Consider the following 19,461-nt stretch of genomic DNA (forward strand, 5'->3'; position numbering starts at 1 on the left):
GAGGCAAGCACACATTTTAAGCACACAGAGGGCAGCTGTCTGATGCTCTTGCCCACTGGCTCAGATTTCAATACCTTCATCAGCTCCTTTTCTTTGTGGAGGTCCTCGTGAAGTTCGGGAAGCGGCTCTTTGTTTTGTGCTTTCAAAACATGCAGCCTGCTTTTCAGCTCCTTGATTTTCTTTTCAGCCTGGTCCCAGGTCTATTTGAAAACAATATTAAAGTTGGTAAGTACGTGGCTCTCAAGAATGAATTGTTGAAATAGACCAGCTCATCATTTAAGCCAAGCAGTCTTTCTTTGAGGCACTTGGATAAGTCACACAGAAATCAGTTCCTTGTTTCGTGCCAATGATCTTAAGGAACATAAGAGATACGGAAATGACTCGTGACTCATTTCAATCACTGAGTTGGATTGATTTGGAACTATCTCTTCCTCCCTCTCTGTCGCCTTCATCTTTCTAATCTCTGGTTTCTGTTTTGGATAAATTCATATCCAAAAGACTACTTAGGGATTAACTTCTAGCATCTATATCTTAGGTGTGTGCCATAATAGCAGAGTCAGGCAAAGCACACATTTCCTCCATTGTCATCTTTTCTGTTTCGCCCCTCAGTCCCTCCTGGTGCCTGGCTCTGGCAACTCTTTCACATAGCACCTTCCCTCTCCACCTGCCAGCGTCTGCTTAAAAGACTTTGTAGGTGGGTGTGGTGGCACATGCCTCCCAGGACTGGATCTCAGGTAAGTCAAGGTCACCCGGTCTACAAAGTGAGTTCCAGGCCAAGTGGGGCTAAAGGGAGAGAGAAAGAGACCCTGGTTCAAACAAAACTAAATAAAAAACCTCAACAACAGCAACAACAACAACAAAACGTTTTGTGATTTGCAAACTTTACCAATTTACTGCAATCGTAAAAACCTTAGGACACATGGTAAGTAAAGACATATTTAAAATGAGAAAATGGAGGTTCGGAGACTATCAACTGACTCATAGATGGGAAGTTAAAGGCTCAGGTAAGGGATGGCCAACTCTTTTCCTTAAATCTTACATTACTGAGCAAATAGGTGTTTGCATTTTCAAGTTTCTGGTGTTAAGGTTTAATTCACTACAGTAACTTATTTCTGAGGTCACTAAACTATATAAACATACAGTAAGAGCTCATTCTATTACTTAGAATTGATACCCAAGTATTTTGGGGGTAGCCTAGTCTAGGGTGACACCCTACGTAAGGGAGGTCCCAAAACGACTATGTGGAACTCAGCTAAGGAGGAGGCAAGGAGAGCCGTGAAAGTGTTGAGTCTCAGCCTCTTCAACCTGGATTTTTATTCACCCTGAGCTTTACCAACAAGGCTGATGCTGAGTCAGGGTTTCCTAGTGCATGGATTCCACACAGTCTATATTCCAAAGGAAACTCACGTTATTCAAAGGACGGATGCTTATGCCAATTCAGCACAGAATTATTCTTAGAAAAATCTCTGAATAGTTTGGTTATCTGTTACTGGTATATACAATAGACTAGAGGCGTGTGGGCAAGCTTAGCAAGAGAATAAGAAAGTAAAAATAGATGTTTAATACCAGAAGAGAAAGAGAACCCTAAAAACTGCGTTGGAATTCCAAGAGCTTTGTAGCATTGAGTTATAAGTTCAAAACAGTTCAGCCTTGAGAACAACTTGGTATTCTGGAAAAAAAAACAAAATCCAAAAATAATGATTTTTTTTCCTAATGACTCAAAACATTTCACTTTTTTCCCCTCCTTTAGACAGTGTCTCATCATCTAGCCCTAGCTGGCCTGAAACTGTGTAGACCAGGCTGGCCTCAGATTCACAGAGATCTGCCAGACCCTGCCTCCCACCATGATTGGCAACATTTCATTTCTTAAACACAGTGACAGATTATACAAGAAACTCCCTCTTGTGGAAAAGTGCATTCTCTGATGACAGCAGAAAAATACAGTAGGATCATGCTTACTTTCAAGCATATACCAGGAAAGAGAAAAAGTGGAATGTTGGCTTTGTGTCCTGACCATCCACAGAATATGAATATTTCATGTTTCATTAAAGGAAGTATCTTTTATAGCATTTATTTGTTCATTTGTTTATTTATTTACTTTGTATGTGTGGCTGCACATATGCCACATCTTGTGATTTAGGTCAGAGGACAACTTGCAGGAGTCAATTCTCTCCTTCCACCATATGGATTCTGGGGATTGAACTCAGGTTATCAGGCTTAGCAGCAAGTGCCTTTATCTACTGAGTCATCTCACCAGCCCAAAGTAAGTATCTTTTCAGCTCCTCAAGTTTTTATACTCAACACTGAGCTTTTTCCATGTGGTAATTATTTTATTAGTAGTCATTACTGGCATGACTAAAGATTAGTAGGACTTGATTTCCATTGGAAACTCAAAATATCAGATTAAAAAAAAATATCACTCGCATTTTCACATGGAAAACAAGTAGTGTACGCACTCTACTGGAATATCAAGAGTGCAAAGGTAAATGGTGGGTGGATTACCTCGACCGTGCTTTGCAGCTGGTGGATCATCTCCCCTAGGCGGAGCTCTGTGTCCTTCCAGGTGTCCCGAAGCTCACTGGCTCTCCTGTCAATTAATTCTTTAGTTTCCAGGTTGGGTGTGTTCTGTAACATCTCCCCAGCTTCCAAGGCCAATACATAGGTGGTTCGCTGCCTCTGAAAATGGATCTCTTTGCTCTAAGAGGAAAAATGGTTTGTTTAAGCCTATGATGTGATGGAAATGTGATTGTGTGTATTTCCCTCAGAACTTTTCTTAAATGTTAAATTGGGCATAAGTTAGACAAAGCTATACAGAATGCATGTGTGTGAGTATACATACCCACTCATTCATATCAAAAGCTAAGGTTGTACTTTAAGTAGACAGTATAATCCCAATGAGGAGGTTTTGTTTGTTTTGGGCTTTGTTTTTTGTGTTTTGAGACAGGGTTTCCCTGTAGCCCCAGCTGGCCTGGAACTTGATATATAGACCAGGCTGGCCTCAATCACATAGCGATTTGTTGGCCTCTGCCTCTCAAGTGCTAGAATTAAAGATGTGTGCCACCACACCCAACTCCAAACGAGGCGTTTTTAAGATAATTTCCACAGGACGTGGGAGACCCTGCCTCAAAAAAGACAAAAAAAAAAAAAAAAAAAAAAAAAAAAGAAAAATTCCAAAGAAATAACAAAGAGATAAGTGTAATGATGAAAAACTTTGAGAAATTAAAAATAGACTCATGATAGAACTGGAGAGAAGGGTTTGCAGTTAAGAACATTGGCTGCTTTTGCAGAGGGCCTGGGTTCAGTTCCCAGCACCCACATGGTGGTTTACAACCATCTGTAACTCCAGTTCCAGGGGATCCAACACCCTCTTTTGGCCTATGTGGAAACTGCATAAATGTGGTGTACTTATATACATGCAGGCAAACACTCATACACATAACAAAAATCATTTTTTATACTGGCTATCACCATGGAAACCTAGAAGAGTAGATTGTGCCCATTACACATAAGAGAATGGAGAGAACTCATTTAAAAAGTGCAACAATTGAACTTACAATAAATATATTTATCAATATATGCACTAAAGAACAATGAAAAATCTGATCTGAATATGACAGTTTTTTCTTTAAAGAAGATTCAAATCAGCTACTTATAACAAAAAGAAAAGGGAAACTCTTTAAATTGATTCATGCTTTCAAAAGCATTTGCTTTCAGGGGTCTTCCTATGTAGCCCAGGGTTGCCCTTGAACTCAGTGTGTAGCCCAGGCTGACCTGGAACTGATGATCCTATTGCCTCAGCCTCTCTACTACTGCCTGGTTCAGGGAAAAAAAAATCCATAGTTTTTGTCTAGTGTAAACACAATTTCCTTAGTCTTCTCATTTCTAAACTAAGATATTTTCCAAAATGGAGGCTAATACATAATGGGTGCAGAGGTACTTCTGAGAAGACTGGGATCACAGTCTCAGAATGTGTGCTCAGGAGCAGCGTGGCTCGACTCTGCTCCTCAGGCCACCTCTTCTGGGACTTGGTCAGCATCATACAATTTACCAAGATGCTCTGTCCAAAATGCTGGAAATCTTCCCTAACTCAGCCTTTTCTTTATTTGTGACATCCAAACTGTGAGTGAGTCTTGCAATCTCTCTCTACAAAAATATCCTTTATAAAAAAATTTCTCCTCAAACAGCCTTGATTTTTGCTGCCTTTGCTCTCCAGAACCACTGACAATTTCCTCACTGGCATAGCAGATTGTTTTTATAAAATGGTCACAACACTGTCTTTTGGAACCTTGCTACTCTTGAGGGTACCTGTGTTCCTTGCTCTTGAACCATGAGGGTCTGTCTGTCTAAGGCTCCAAGGAGGGAGATACCAGAAAACAATGTCCAAGGAGCACTCCAACTGTTCTGGCCTCTGTCTGTCTTTCCAGCTTAAATGACAGACCTGAGGACAGGAATTCTTGGGATGACTCTAGCCTAAACTTCTATGGAAAGGAAGCTGCCTGCCACCTGCTGAGCCCCATCATCCCTGGAACCACCATGAGAGAGTAACAGCTGCTAAGTAGCACTCGGTGTGTGAGATGTTAGCATTCCTGTTTCCCTTTCAGCAGTCCTGAGTCTAATCTCAGAACGGCCAGCATGAATGTTAAAACACACATCCTATCAAACAGCTCTTGCTCCCCACCAAACCCCCTCAAAGGCTTCCTCCCTTTCCATCCAAGGAGTGATCTAGCCAGCTCACCTAGGTTTTCAAACACTCCTCTCTGCCTGCTTCCCAGAACCGCCTTCTGCTACTGCTGCCTCACTGAGCTCCAGCCAGACCAGCCTCCTTGTGTGTCTACTTCACTGGGCCCTTTTGGGGACTCTAGGTAAGCTGTCCTCTCTGCCTGGACTGCTCTTTCCTCAGATCTTTGCAGAGTTGGTACCTTCCTCATCATCCAGGTCTGTTTAAATGCCACAATCCCAGACACCACCCAAATCTAAAGCAGCCACCCATCCCCTCCATCACCCACATGAGCCTGATTGCAATCTGGTATTTACTTGTTTATTTGTTAGTTTGCTTGAATGCTCCCCAGAGTGGGAGTCTTCCAGTCTGTACAATATGATGACAGAGGCTAGCACAGAACACTCAATATGTGATGACTGGACAAGTGAATGGGGTTAGCCCACGTTCTCAGGGGTGGGTTGGTATTTGGCTGTTTCTCTAGTTAAGGAAACATGTTCAGAAACTTACTCCAGTCCTACGATCACAAAGCAAGTATCCTCCCTCCCTCACTTCTTTCTTTAAAGTTTTTTTTTTTTTTTCTTTTAATACATGCTAGAGCATGCATGCCATGTGAGGGTCAGAGGACAACTTGTGTGAGTCTCAGGAATGGAACTTAAGTCTTTAGGTTTGGGGGTAAGTGCCTTCTTTCAGTTAGCACCTCAAACTTCTCCCATTCTACCCACCCAATTTTCACGGTCTGCCTCCTCTCGTGTCCCCAGAGAGCTTCTCTATTTCTAGACGAATGGATAAGATGGAGTTTCAGATCCCACCAGGCTAGGAACCAGGCTGTGGCTGGCTACATCTAGGTGGCCTTCCATTGCACAGAACACACTTGGATTAAGACATCATAGAAAATATAAAACCTTAGGCAAACAGACGTCTTGTGAATAAAGACCCCCCCCATCCCGGCTTATCACCCCTCAACTGTGCATGTTACCTTCAGCTCATGCATGAGGTATCTGGTCTGGTAGAGGCTGTAACAGTCCCGTCCCTTCACTGCAGACAGCAAGTGGCTGGTGCTGGTGAGGAAACGGATCAAATCCTCTATGGAGGTGGTAAAGTACTGCCACTGTCTCACCAGCCTGTTGATGTCACATTTCTTTTGCTGAATGCCCTGGGTGGCATTCTGCCATCGGTCCAACAACTTTGAGAATTCTGAGACAAATTCTGGTCTGGGAAAAACAAATGGTGAGAGATTCCTAACATGAAAATGTAGAAAAAAATAAATTATCGGGGAGTGGCAGGAGATGACCTGTTTGTATGTATAATTTACACAACTTCTTAAAACCTGAGCCGCGTTCAGTTTAAGCACAATGAAGCATGCAGTTGGTGAAAGTGTTTTATGAGAAGCTGGTATTTTGTCAGCACTGGGAGAAAAGCATTCCCTTAAACACAGTGAAGCTGTTTTAACATACATTATGCCAAATCCACACAGAAATACAGAAATTAGACCATGGGAAATGCATGATCAGGCAGGTACTTTGTAAAGCTGTAGATACTGGATTGGTACTTTATACAATGGTAACAAAGAAAGAGGGTGTTTAACTGCAGCTACTCGGCTAGTTCTTTCTGGATGAATAATTTTCATATGAGAAATAAGACCTTTATTTATTATAGGAAAGCCATGACTTGTCAAAATGATCAAATCAAAAGTAATTTATTATGCTGAAATGGGCCTGAATTTATCATTTCAGGGCTATGAAGACATGGATTTTGTATTTCTTAGATATAGTGAACAAAGATTCAGAGGTGGTAACCAAAGTGACAGCCATCAGGACACTCGAAGGGTTTAAGCAGCTGGGCTACCTCTGGATTCTGGTCACATGAACCAGTTGCATGCAGCTCAGCTGTGCTCAGCAGTTGGTCTCTGCTAACCTGCCTGGCACTGTCCACTGACTCTACCTCCAGGCACCCAGCCAGGGGAGAGACCCCTCCTTTCACCAGTATGGCACAGCTTCCTGCTTGGGATGGTGGCACTTTACAACTTATTCTGAAATGACAAAACCTCATGAGGATAAGAGAAGAGAGGAAAGTGTCAGACAGAAGAATCATTGTTAAAAATTAGTTAAGGGGTCAGAGAGATAGCTCAGCAGTTAAGAGCACTGGTTGCTCCTGCAGAGGACCCAGGTTCAGTTCCCGGCGCCCACATAGCAGCTAAGAACTGTTCATAACTCTAGTTCCAGGGGATCTGATGCCCCTTTTGGCCTCCAAGGGCATTGCATGTCACAGGTGCACTTACATGTAGGCAAACCACACAAAAATTTACAAAAGATCTTTAAAATTAGTTAATATACTTGGGGAGTGTACACCTTCAAACACTTCTGTGCTACTAACTTCATCCACCCACCACAGGGAAAAGTGTCACTGGTATTTTTATGGTCATCAGGCAAAACCCAGTCCTAATGTGGAGGAAGAAGACTGTCCCATCTTGATGTATCTACTAACATGGCTGCAGGGCATGGATACAGTCAGAGGTTACATGGTAGCAGTTAGAAGGAATAAACCAGTATCTCCCAGCACAGTGGTTCACAATAACCCATGGTGCATTTTATGAATAACTAAAAGAAAAACTTGAAGCCTCCAAACATAAAGAAAGGATAAAGAGATGATTAGCACCATTGCATCGTACCATTGTAACAATGTACCAGAATGCCACACACCACCCTATCTATGTGTGCAAAGGCTCTCATGTCAGGAGGCCTGTTCTACCGAGGGCGTTCGTTCTGGAATCCCACACAGCTTACCTCTTCTCTACTTCTGTTGTGTCCAGAAGTTGTAAGGACTGGATGACATAAGCATCAGCAATTGTCTGGTTTACAGAAACTTCAGCTTCTAACATCTGTGTATGAACCAAAATATAAAATATCAGACAATAGAATTCCTTGTAAGGAATCTGGAACTTATACCTCTTATTAAAATCCAAGCTCTAAGAGGATTTGTGCAATGATTAATTTCCAAGTTATTTGAACTCAAATGCAAAAAAATGACCAATCATCATGTTAGTATCACCTAGAACATGATACTGGGGAAAAAAAAAAAACACCCCAGATTTAGTTAATTGTAGCTATGCCTAAATGCCTATGACCAATGGATGATAGTTTTTTAGTTTTTTGAGATACAGTTTTACTATGTAGCCTAAACTGGCCTTAGACTTGGGGTCTGGGGTCCTTTTTCCTCCCAAGTAGCTGGGACTGCAGGTAGGAGTCACTGCACTCCCCCTCATTGGATGGTCTTAATGTAACAATGTAGACTTAAACTCATTGCACTAAAATATTACAGTGGGGATGAAATCTGGGTTCAATTCCCAGCACTATATAAAGCTGGTTTGGTGCCATGAGCCCATAATTCCAACACTTATGAGGTAGAGGCAAAAGAATCAGAATTTCAAGGTCACCTTCAGCTACATAGTGAGTTTGACGCTAGTCTGGGTTACATAAAACCACGTCTCAACCCTCCACCCCCCATTATAGTGAACTAATCATACACACTGTGAAATGCAGAACCTACCTACAACCTCTAGAAATATTTTAAACATATACCAACAGGGGGATGGACAAGACTCTTCTTGAAATTATCAATGCTGAAGTTTTGATTATAGCATTTACTTCAATCCTATAGTAAATGAGACTGCAAAGATGAGCTGAGGCACTTTAACACACTCACGTTAGAGTGGCTAAATAATAACGCTTGCATTCTGGGGAAGCAAAGCTGCTCTCGAAGCTTCCAAGTACTTCAGTCAACCTGGAAGTGCTGTTGGTAACAGAATGTAGTGGTAGAACAAAATGACAGAAAAAATATGGAAGAATTTTACAAATGGTAACTGCTTAAAGGTAGGTACCCCTATATTTTATTTGAATCTATCTTTTCCTGACCCCTGCCCCAGGGCAAGCAGCTCAAGGGAGGCCGAGCACAGATTTACCTCGTAGGTTTTCTGCTGTTCTAGGAGCGCTGGAAGGCTCTGGGCAATATCCACATTAACTGCGTCCTCTATCTTCTCCAATAGCTGGATCCACTCTTCACAGTAATGAAGAAACTTTTCATTCAATCCATAGCCCTGAAGTTTGCTACAAAGGTTTGAAAACAAACAAAGCAGTGCCTTATAATGATGGTAATATTATCTTCCCTGAAGAAATGGCAGAGACGGTATGTTCTGACCTGTAGTGGTCCAGCGCCGTGGCCGTAGCCCGGATCCACTGCCGATTCACATCCTGTAACGTTTTCACAGCCATGTCACTCAGGGGCAGCTTGAGGCTCTCTTCATTCAAACACTCAATGGCAGGGGACTGGGCTGTCAGTGCCAGGACATGGTTCTAGGGAAAAAAAGTCTAGATGTTTTTGATGGCAATAAACTATTTAGATGATGAAATGGCCTCCTTATGTTAAGGATGAGGGAAAACAGGACTTGTTTGTATATAGCTAGTTAGTGCTAGAACTAGACCTGAACTCAGATCCCTTAAGGGTGTGCTTACTTGGGGATGCCAGCCTGCACACACTTGTATGATGGTTCACCTAGGAGCTATACCTTCAGGCATGTCTCTGAGGTTGTCTTCAGAGAGATTTAACTGAGGAGGGAAGACCCACCTGTAGGTCAGGAGGCCTAGACTGAATAAAGAGAAAGAAGAAGGCCCCGAGTGCCAGCATTCATCTTTCTGCTTCCTGACTGTGGATGCAACATGACTGGCTGCTCCCACTCCCTCCACCACGCCTCCCCACCATGATGGCCTGTGTCCATGACAAGATGCTCACAGTCCATTCCCACCACCATGCCTTCCCACCATGATGGCCTGTGTCCATGACAAGATGTTCACACTCCATTCCCACCACGATGGACTGTATCCCTTCAAACCATTAGCCAAAATAAACCCTTCTTTTGAAAAACTTTTATTATTATTATTGTGAGTGTGCCTGATGTCTGTCTGAACGTGTGTGTGTGTGTGTGTGTGTGTGTGTGTGTGTGTGTGTGCGTGCACGTGCACGCACGCACGCACACCCCATGGTACACATATGGAGGTCAGAGGACAACTTGATGGAATTGGTTCTTTCCTTCCACTTTTATGTTGGTTCCAGGAATTGAACTCAGGTCATCAGCATGGCAAATGTTTTTACCTACTGAGCTGTCTCACTGGCTCCCAAACCCTTCCCTCATAAGTCATTTGTCACACATGACAAACACCAAAACAACCCAGGAAGTAGGACATTAGATTTTTGTCTATAAACAAGATCAAAAATGAGCTTTTTAAAAAATGATCAATTCTAGACCCTCACATCCTATTTAGTGTGCCAATAACTTGACCTTCAATAGGCCATACAATGAGCCTACATATCAAATGAAAATTTGATCCTAATATAATCCTAGCAAAGTATTTTAAGAAAACACTCTACCCATATTGTGGTAGAATGTGAAATCACAAAAAAGCAAACTCATCAAAAATTTATTTTTAAAAAGATTCCAGGGACAGCCTCCAGGTCAACAATGTCAACAGTATATTAAATAAACTTCTCCTAAGTATTCACAATATTTCTAGAACACTGCTGTTGTATTCTAGGTCAGGGTCAACAAACATTTTCTGGAGAAGGCCAGACCATAGATGTTGAAGACTATCTGGTCTGGGTAGCAACTCCGTCCTCATAGCATGAAATCTCTCACAGATAATGTGTAAATGGAAGGGCACAGCTCGGCTTGAATAAAATTTGACAAAATTAAAAGGTTGACTTGGATTTGGACAGCAAGCCATTATTTGCTGACTCCTGACAGAGTTTATAAATATTGATCCTTGGGAGTTGCAAAATAAAAAAATCTTTAGTTCCTTTGTTCATTTTATGTTAGTTACACAGAATTTACTAAGGTAATTAAAAAGGAAAAAAATCTCAATTTTAATCAAGTATTTTACATTTGAACTTCAAACTAACCAGAAAGATCCAATTAATCACAATAGAGAATTCTTAGATTGGGCGCACTGAAGTGAATTCATGGTGACCTAGTGACCTCAAGAATAATAATTAAAAAAAATTTATGGACACCCACTAAACAGATATATCAATAACTTGTTAGTAAAATAGGTCCCTATACTGTTCTACTTTTTCATTCCTTATTAAAATAGGGCAGGAATGAAAGGCAAGTAAACAACTGTGCTCCCAAGTCATTTAGGATGCAAGCACATTCATGTAGCAGCAACTAGCTTATTTTTTAAGTCCTATGCTGAGTCTAAACCCTTAGGAAAGACAAATATTGCCAATACCAGGAACAAGTCAGGATTTTCTTCTTTCTCTTCATGGTAAAGTTTATCCAAATTTTCTTCCTCATGCATAATAAGATCTTTTAAAGATTCTAGCCGGTCTTCAAAATCCTTAAACTGTGCCAGAACAATCTAGAAAGAGATACTTTCATTAGAAACTATTTTCACAGGCATATATGACAGAATTAACACAGACTTGGGGGCTGCTAGGGTTCAAGTTATTTTTAGTTCATTATCTCACAGATGACTCCACAGAGGCCCTGGATTTTTACTCTGTGCCTTTGAATCTTCCCAGAAGAATGGCTTACCTGCCAAGGGCCACCCACAGCCAGTGAGCAATCCTGCTAGTTAAATGTCTCCCTTCCTGATGATACTGAGGCATCCGATATCAGAACTTCATGTCCTATGTAGTTCACACACTATATGCTTCTCAAAAAATGAATAAAGAATCTACCAAATGGGTCGGGAGAGATGGCTCAGAGGTTATGAATGCATACTGCTCTTGTAAAGGATCCAAGTTCAGTTCCTAGCAACTATAATCAAGTGTCTTACAATTGCATGAAACTCTAACTCTAGGGGATCTGACACCCTCTTCTGGACTCTGAGGTCACCTGCACTCATGTGCACATACACACAGATACACACATACACATAATTTAAAAATAAAAAATAAATCTTAAAAAAAAAAAAAGACTCCATGGGGCTGGAGAGATGGCTCAGTGGTTAAGAGCACTGACTGCTCTTGCAAAGGACCCAGTTTGAGTCCCAGCACCCACATGGTGGCTACAAACCATCCTTAATTCCAGTTCCGGGGGAATTTGAAGCCCTCTTCTGACCTCCACGGCATTGCACGACACAGTGTACTCACATACATGCAGGCAATACACTCATACACATAAAAATAATAAATAAAATATTAAAAAAAGGACTCCAACAAATGGCTGCTTAATTTCTATGTCTCAGTAACTACTCACAAATCCAGATAACTGAGATCTGAACAGGGTATGAAACATGCCACTTGTGGAACTAACATGCCTGAGACAGAAAAAATGGTTACTTAAGATCTGTCTGTTGCTCATGGGATTCCTGGAGCAAAACCATGTCTGAGATAGTTTCAACTCTGCAGTTTCCCTAAGGTACTCATAAAGCTGCTTCATGGGGTTCAAGGGATTGAGGGTAGCAGAGGTCTAAGTCCACCAGTTAAATAGAAAAGCAAAGCAAACCTCAAATTCATTTGATTTCAGCAGCAGCATCTTTTCCAAATAGGCAGCTGTCTGGAGGGAGTGCAGTTGCCCAGAATGGAGTCCAGGGACACTGTTCTCTTCAGGCTGTGGGAGCCGAGCCAGGAGGGCAGAATTTTCAAGAAAGGCTTCTTTTGTCTTTAGTACACTGTGCTGCAGCTCCTGAAGAAGGAAAAAGGATCACCAAACTTACTTCGTTCACACCACAGTTCCATATCAATATCCAGGAAAAGTTTTGACTTGAACCTTGTACTTTTGTGGGGTTTTTGTTTGTTATTGTTTATTTTAAGCAGCTGACAAAGTTAAAGTTTTGTCACATGATGTGTCGCACTAGTGCTGTTCTGAAGTGTGGCAGTTCAGAGCTGAACCTGTCCAATGCCCAAGAGAGCTGAGACTTGCAGTTTCTAGAAGCTGGAGACCAGCTTTGAAGACTCATGTGTTTTGTGTTTCTGATTATCTAACACCTTAGGGATGGGCTTTCAAAATCATCTCAAGAATCAACACAAGCCTGACCCCTGCCTCAGTCTGATATAAATGGATTCCTTCAGGGTCTACAGGATCTCATTAAACAAGCAGGGGAGAGGGAGCATACTCTGAAAACACTGTGTGTGGGGGAATTCATGAGTTTTTGATTGGCTTTGTTTCGAAATAGGCGAGTACAAGTTGATTATAAACATAGATCATAGCCAGGTTTGGTGGTGCATGCCTTTAGGCCCAGCACTAGGGAGGCAAAGGCAGGCAGATCTCTGTGAGTTCCAGGCCAGCTGGAGCTATACAGGGAGACCCTGTTTCAAAAAAGACAAAAAAAAAAAAAGTAGACCATAACCACAGGGCTTTGGTCTTTCTAATTAAAATGGGCACTGTTTTTGACTTGACTTACTGTGTTAGATGATACAAAATACATCTTGTCACTAAGTTAAGAAATGCCAAATAAGCCAGGCATTGTGGCACTCGCCTTTAATCCCAGCACTTGGGAGGCAGAGGCAGGTGGATCTCTGTGAGTTCAAGGCCAGCCTGGTCTACATAGTGATTTCCGGGACATCTGGGGCAACAGGGAGACCCTTTCTAAAAAAAAAAAAAAAAAAAAAAAGAGCCAAATATTCACTTTACGGGTGTTTTTTTTAAGTGTTGGAAAAACAACATAGCTGAAATTACACTGTTCTACAGTCTAAAAAGCACTAAATCCATAGAAAAGCTGTACTCACATGGCACTAAGTCCGTGATAACTATTTGTTTATTTATCATGTATGTGTACATATGTGTGTGGAGGCCAGAGGTCAACCTTATTTTTTTGAGATGGGGTCTTTTGCTGGCCTAAGGCTCGCTGATTTGCCTAAGTTGATTGGCTGGTGAGTCCCAGGGACCTTCCTGTCTCCATCTCCCCAGCACTGGGATCACAAGCACTGTACCCAGTTTTTTACATGGGTGCTAGAGGCTGAATTCAGATCTCATGCTTGCTTGTCAAGCACTTTATTAGCTGAGCCATCTCTCTGACCTCATTATGATTATCATTATTTTTAAAGATTTATTTTTGTTTTTAATCATGTATATGTGTCTGTTCACCTGTGCTCTAGTACCCTTCAAAACCAGAAGAGGGTACTGGATGCCCTAAAACCTACAGGCAGTTGCAAACAGTTGTAAGCTGCCTGATGTGAGTGCTGGGAACTGAAATCGGGTCCTCTGTGAGAGCAGTAGAGTACATACTCTTAACTTCTCAGCCATCTCTTCAGAGATTCCCCCCCAATTATTTTTTAATATTTACTTATTTATTTATTTTTGTGTATGAGTGTATTGCCTGCATATATGTGAGTGCGCCACTGTGCAATGCCTGAGGAGATCAGAAGAAGGTGTCAGATCTCCTGGAACTGGAGTTGCAGACAGTTGTTAGCCACCATGTGGTGCTGAGACTCGAATCTGGGTCCTCTGCAAGAGCAGTCAGTGCTCTTAACCACTGAGCCATCTCTCCAGGCCCTCAATTATCATTATTTAAAAAAAAAATTTCTTATTTTTATTTTATGTTAATGCATGTATTGCCTGCATGTAGATAAGTGCACCCGTGTCATCTAATGCCCACGGAGGACAGAAGAGGCTGTCAGATCCTCTGGAACTGGAGTTACGGACACTGGTAAGTGGCCATGTGGGTGCTGGGATTCAAACCCGGGTCTTCTGTAAGAACAGCCAGTATTCTTTACTGCTGAGCCATCTCTCTAGCCCCTCAATCATTTTTTAAAGCAAGAGATTCAATATCTGTTATTCTTAGATGATCACACCCAGGTGAGACACTTTTGCTTTTATTTCAGACTTTGTATGAGGCTTTTGCTTAGGAATTTAAATACTAGAATGGAAGTATAAACTTGGAAAAAGGTAAGGTCAGGACCCTCTGACCCAGGTACCACCTGGTCCTCCCAACCCCACATGTCCCATCTCACCTGTGCCCTATGTGGCCAGCTCAAGATACCTGTCCTGATTGATAACTTCTCTGTCCCTGTGACCTGTCCCATCCCAGTGTTGTGACTGGTCCTGTCTGTTGGGGTGACTTGGCTTAGTTTTCCCCAAGGCTTTGCACCCACCTTTAGGTCCTGCAGGGCCAGTGGCAGGATCTCTGCTAGGTTGCTTCCAGACATGTTGATGTTGGTGAGTTGTTGGAACTTTGTTTCCTGCTGCTCCAGCTGGGCTGTGGCTTCTGTGTGTGCAGTGTGAGAAGCCTTCCAGAGCTGCAGCCGACTTTGGGCCTCCTGCAACTGATCTGCAAGGTCTTGGTTCACCTGAGTCCACCTGTCAGTGGGACATGAACAACAGAGCCCTCATCCCATCCTTTCCCTTGTAGCAAAACTACAATGCACATACTCTACCAGGAAGTTAAAAGCTGATGGATTTTTAAGGAGATGTTGTCAAATGCTTTTTAAAATGAATGGCACCATTATAGAAATAGAAATCCATACTAGGTCATCTACATGAATTTATAACATTGAGCAAAAGTTATAAACTTTGTCATTAGAAAGGCACATATATTTTGTTTCATGAACACCTGCACTGCAAATGTAAGAAAGCACTGAATCACATGCCTGATGGAATAGTCCTTATTTTCAAGTAAAAATAAAGGAACCTGTCTTATTCCATATACAGATTATATCTTGCTATCTTTCCCACTGACTTGAAAACATTTCACTTTTCAGGCTGGTGAGATGGCTCAGCTGTTAAGAGCATCACCTATTCTTGCAGATGAGCTGGGTTTGGTTACCACCACCCACCCGGAGGCTAACAAACATTAGTAACTCCAGTTGCAGCGGCTCCAAGTCCCTCCTCTGGCCTCTGCAGGCATTGCACACACACTTGGTGCACTTATATATATACAGATAAAACATATACATAAAATAAAAAGAAATAAAGAATATTTTAAAAGTTTTTACTTTTCCATGTTAGTAATAAAGAGAAAACCTAGCAAGGGACAGTGGCTTATGCTTGTAATCCCAGCACTCAGGAGGTTGAGGCAGGTTGAGGCACTACAAATTTGAGGCTAGCCTGGACTACACAGTGAGTTTCAGCCAAGACTGCAGAGTGAGATTATATCTAAAAAAAAAAAAAAAAAAAAATGAAAAATGAAAAACTAATTTTAAATGGCTGTACAAAACATTCTTCCAATAATCTGTTGAACTTACATGTACAGACACAGGAATATACCTCAGTGGTAGAACACTTGCTTGGGATACACAAGGCCCTGGTTTCAATTCATAGCAATGCAAAAAACACCAACAAAGAAAAATAATGATATAACGTATGTACTGCAAGGAGCTGAATTCCCTTGATGGCAACAATGCCTATGTGTTGAGGGTGTCCTTGATAACAAATGTAAAGCTAGACACATCACCATCCTCCTAATGTGGACTGGATAGAGACCCAGGAGCACTAAGGCAGGGTTTATGATTTGGTGGACTACATTTAATACATTTAATACCAGTGAAAACTGGTTGACTGTAGCAGTTGATTCTGCCTGGAGGAAGGCTGGAGGAGAACACTCAAAGCAGCTTAATTTCTCCACACTAGATCTAGGTCATGTTCCAAGAGATATTTTGAACACACTCACTCTATTTTACAATGTTCTGGTGATATTTGAGCGCCGCCTCGAGACTGCCCACCTAGCCCGCCCCTCAACATTTTGCTAGCATTTAGAGACTGTGCTGTCAGTGGCTACCACAGGCATTTCTAGACTATCCCAGGCATTGTATGAGGGACATGATGCCCTCATGACATTGACCTTACATGAAAAATGGTATCTTTCAAAGAAGAGCCACAATTCTGTGAAACCAGTCACCTTGAAGGATTAAGGAGACTTTACAAGGCCTAAAGTCAAGATATCTGGTCTACCCTTCAACTTGCATTCAGAGAGTACCTTGAATGAGCACTTTGGCATTTCTCTTCAATTATTTCAGCAATGGAGGGGCAGGAATCCTTGAGTCTGCCGATAACTTCCCGGAGCTTCTCCCAGCTCCCCTCACTGCTCTCAGCTTCATCCTGAAGGGCCTAAGAACACAGAAGAAGGTTCAGATGGCTTGGGTATCCTGCTGGAAGGCAGCAGCTTCTCAGCCCTTATGAAGCAGAATGACACAATCACACAGTCAGTATAAGATGGTGACAAGAGCAGGAAGAAGAAGGAACTGACAAGACATTCTGTCCTTGAGAGCTGTTACACACACACACACACGGTGGGATTTCATAGATTATGAAATGAAATAGACATGGAAAATTCAACATATACTTAATGAAGTTTACTGTGATTCACGTGACTATGCCTTTGACATCTCTTGTCAACACACCACTTTTTGCTTCTCTGTAGCCAGCTCAAAAGTACCTATGTTCATTACTATTCTTGCTTCCTTCTGGATTTTTTTTTTTACCCACAATGCCTTTGGCTACACGTTGGTTGATTTACCTGAAGGTTCTGCACCTGGCAACTCAAGGCTTCTAAAGATAAAACCGAAGGCTTGCTGTGTTCCGTGCAGTATGCAAGTCGAATTGTCATCACATTGGTTTCCTCGTAGAGCTTGTCATAAGCCTTCCACTCCTGCAGCACAGACTGCATGGAGGCTTTGAGCTGACCAACCTGTGTGAGAGGGGAAAGTCTGGTTTAGAAGATCCTCGAGACATGGTCACTCACTTTTTTTTCCTTTCCAAAGAATTTACCAGTTTCCAATTTAGGCATTTCAATTAGAAAGTACTGGAGGATAGCCAGTGGTTTCCTGAAGGTGGGAAGGGCAGGTTAAAAAACAAACATTTCAGAGTAGGCTGTTTTAGGTGAGGTGGGTGGAAAAGAGCCCCAAGTTCATGAGGATCCCAACAGACCGAGGGAAAGGCCGCGAGGCACGGAAGACAATCTGATCATTGGAGTCACTGTTAGCGTTCTGGCCTTGGGCAAATTATTCAACCTTGCTGCTTGTTTCCTTACACACAAAACATATCAAAACAATCCCAAAACAAATACATAGTGTTTGTGAAAATTCTTTAACCATTAAGCACTCTAAGATGCTAACTGTGATGCCTATCACTTAGGGGTGATAACTGTAAAGCCAGCACAAGCTGGAGAGGAACAAGACCCCAGGGATGAGCAAGAGTCAAGGGCAGGAGGCAATGGCAGGCATATTTTATCCAATGGAACATTTTGATGATGGAAGTTGAGCATCTCACTGCCTAGTGAAAATGATCACAGAAGCCAGGTGTCGTGGTGTGTGACTGTAATCCCAGTACTAGGAAGGCAGAGGCAGGAAAAGCATGTGATCAAGCCTGGGCTACATGGTGAATTCCAGGCCAGCCATACATAGTGAATTCCATACCATACATGGTATGGCACTGTCTCAAAAAAAAAAGAGGAGGAAAAAAAAGGACCATTAAGATGGCTCAGCAGGTAAAGATGCTTACGGCCACACCTGGGGACCTAAGTTCAATCCCTGGAAAACACATGATAGAAAGAATTGACTGCTGTACCTTGTCCTCTGACTCCTATACATATGCATGGCACACGTGCCCACACATACACAGGTACAAGAAAAATTAAAAAATGAAAAAATAGATGAATAAATAAAAGTTAATACCCTCTTCCAAAGAAAGAAAAAGAGAAACTTATTTATAGTCTGTGGAGAATATGTAAAGGACACAACTTGACAGTAAAGGACAAACAACTAAAGAATGGGCAAAGACATCTCTCCAAAGCTGCAGACATGGTCAACAAGTACATCAGAAGATACTCAGCATCCACAGTCACAAGGGAAATGCCCTTGGGAACCTCAGTGGCCCCCCTTGCTAACACTTGCTATTTTCTGTCTTTATTGTACCTCTGGGGTACAAACTGGCATTCCATTATGGTTTTGATTCTCATTCCCTTGATGGTGATTAACACTGAGCATCTTTCCACCTGCTTAGTGGCCATTCACATTATTTTCCAGACAGATGTCTAGTCATTTCCCTACTGTTCTCATTTGTTCTATTACTCTGCTGTAACTTATCATATTGCACACACAAGCCCTTTATCAAATACATGATTTGTAAATATTTTCTCCCATCCTGTAGCTTGCCTTCTCACTTAATTTTGATCAAACCCAATTTATTTATTTTTTCCTCTGGATGTTTATTACTTTCAATGACCAATCTAGGAGACGGTCCTCAAGATTTATGCTGATGTGTTCTTCTAAGAGCTTTATTTAAACTTTCACATTTATGTCTTTAATTTGTTTTAAGTTGAATTTCGAACACGGCATGAATTGGAGTTCTGTGTCACCCTCTTGCATGTGGATATACAGGTGCCCCTGTGCCTTACTGTGAAAAGGATACTCCTCCACCCTGTGAACTATCCTCCTGTCTTTGCTGGAAAATCAACTGAGGGTTTATTTCTGGATTATTTCACTCACCTGTATGTCCTTACTTATAATTTCACTAGCTGCATATTTTTAAATATACTACCTTATTTAAATGCACCCTCTATATTTTATTATATTATAATTCATTCTATTGCAATTATCTATCTACCTGTTCATGTGCATTGCCTACGCTGCCTGAGCTCTGTGAGGGTAGGATTCAAATAATTTTGGTTTATCTTACTTAGTGGTAAGCAGAGCAATTCACACAAACATGATTAGCACACAACTGAACAAGTTTATCCCTATGTCAGAGGCCCAGGATAGATACTGCAGGTTGCCCAGGGATACCATTCCCACAGCTTGTACCCGGTTCCCTC

The 19,461-nt window shown here is 41.8% G+C and overlaps 1 protein-coding gene across 5 annotated transcripts in view; it reads right to left on the reverse strand.

Annotated features, from left to right (window-relative positions):
- Syne2 (spectrin repeat containing nuclear envelope protein 2) overlaps nt 1–19,461 on the reverse strand; it is a 367,778-nt gene that overhangs the window by 50,162 nt on the left and 298,155 nt on the right. For all 5 annotated transcript variants that reach the window (XM_017802560.2, XM_029554761.1, XM_029554764.1 and 2 more), the window contains 11 exons: nt 17,167–17,337; nt 16,627–16,757; nt 14,807–15,011; nt 12,219–12,398; nt 10,999–11,127; nt 8,915–9,069; nt 8,679–8,823; nt 7,504–7,598; nt 5,697–5,931; nt 2,503–2,697; nt 75–200 (listed from right to left, as the gene is read on the reverse strand). In XM_017802560.2, coding sequence (XP_017658049.1) covers nt 75–200; nt 2,503–2,697; nt 5,697–5,931; nt 7,504–7,598; nt 8,679–8,823; nt 8,915–9,069; nt 10,999–11,127; nt 12,219–12,398; nt 14,807–15,011; nt 16,627–16,757; nt 17,167–17,337 — 1,767 coding nt within the window. The remainder of the gene's footprint in view (nt 1–74; nt 201–2,502; nt 2,698–5,696; nt 5,932–7,503; nt 7,599–8,678; nt 8,824–8,914; nt 9,070–10,998; nt 11,128–12,218; nt 12,399–14,806; nt 15,012–16,626; nt 16,758–17,166; nt 17,338–19,461) is intronic.

Source organism: Nannospalax galili, unplaced genomic scaffold (assembly GCF_000622305.1).
Source record: "Nannospalax galili isolate Female #2095 unplaced genomic scaffold, S.galili_v1.0 scaffold144, whole genome shotgun sequence".
Lineage (NCBI taxonomy): Eukaryota > Metazoa > Chordata > Mammalia > Rodentia > Spalacidae > Nannospalax > Nannospalax galili.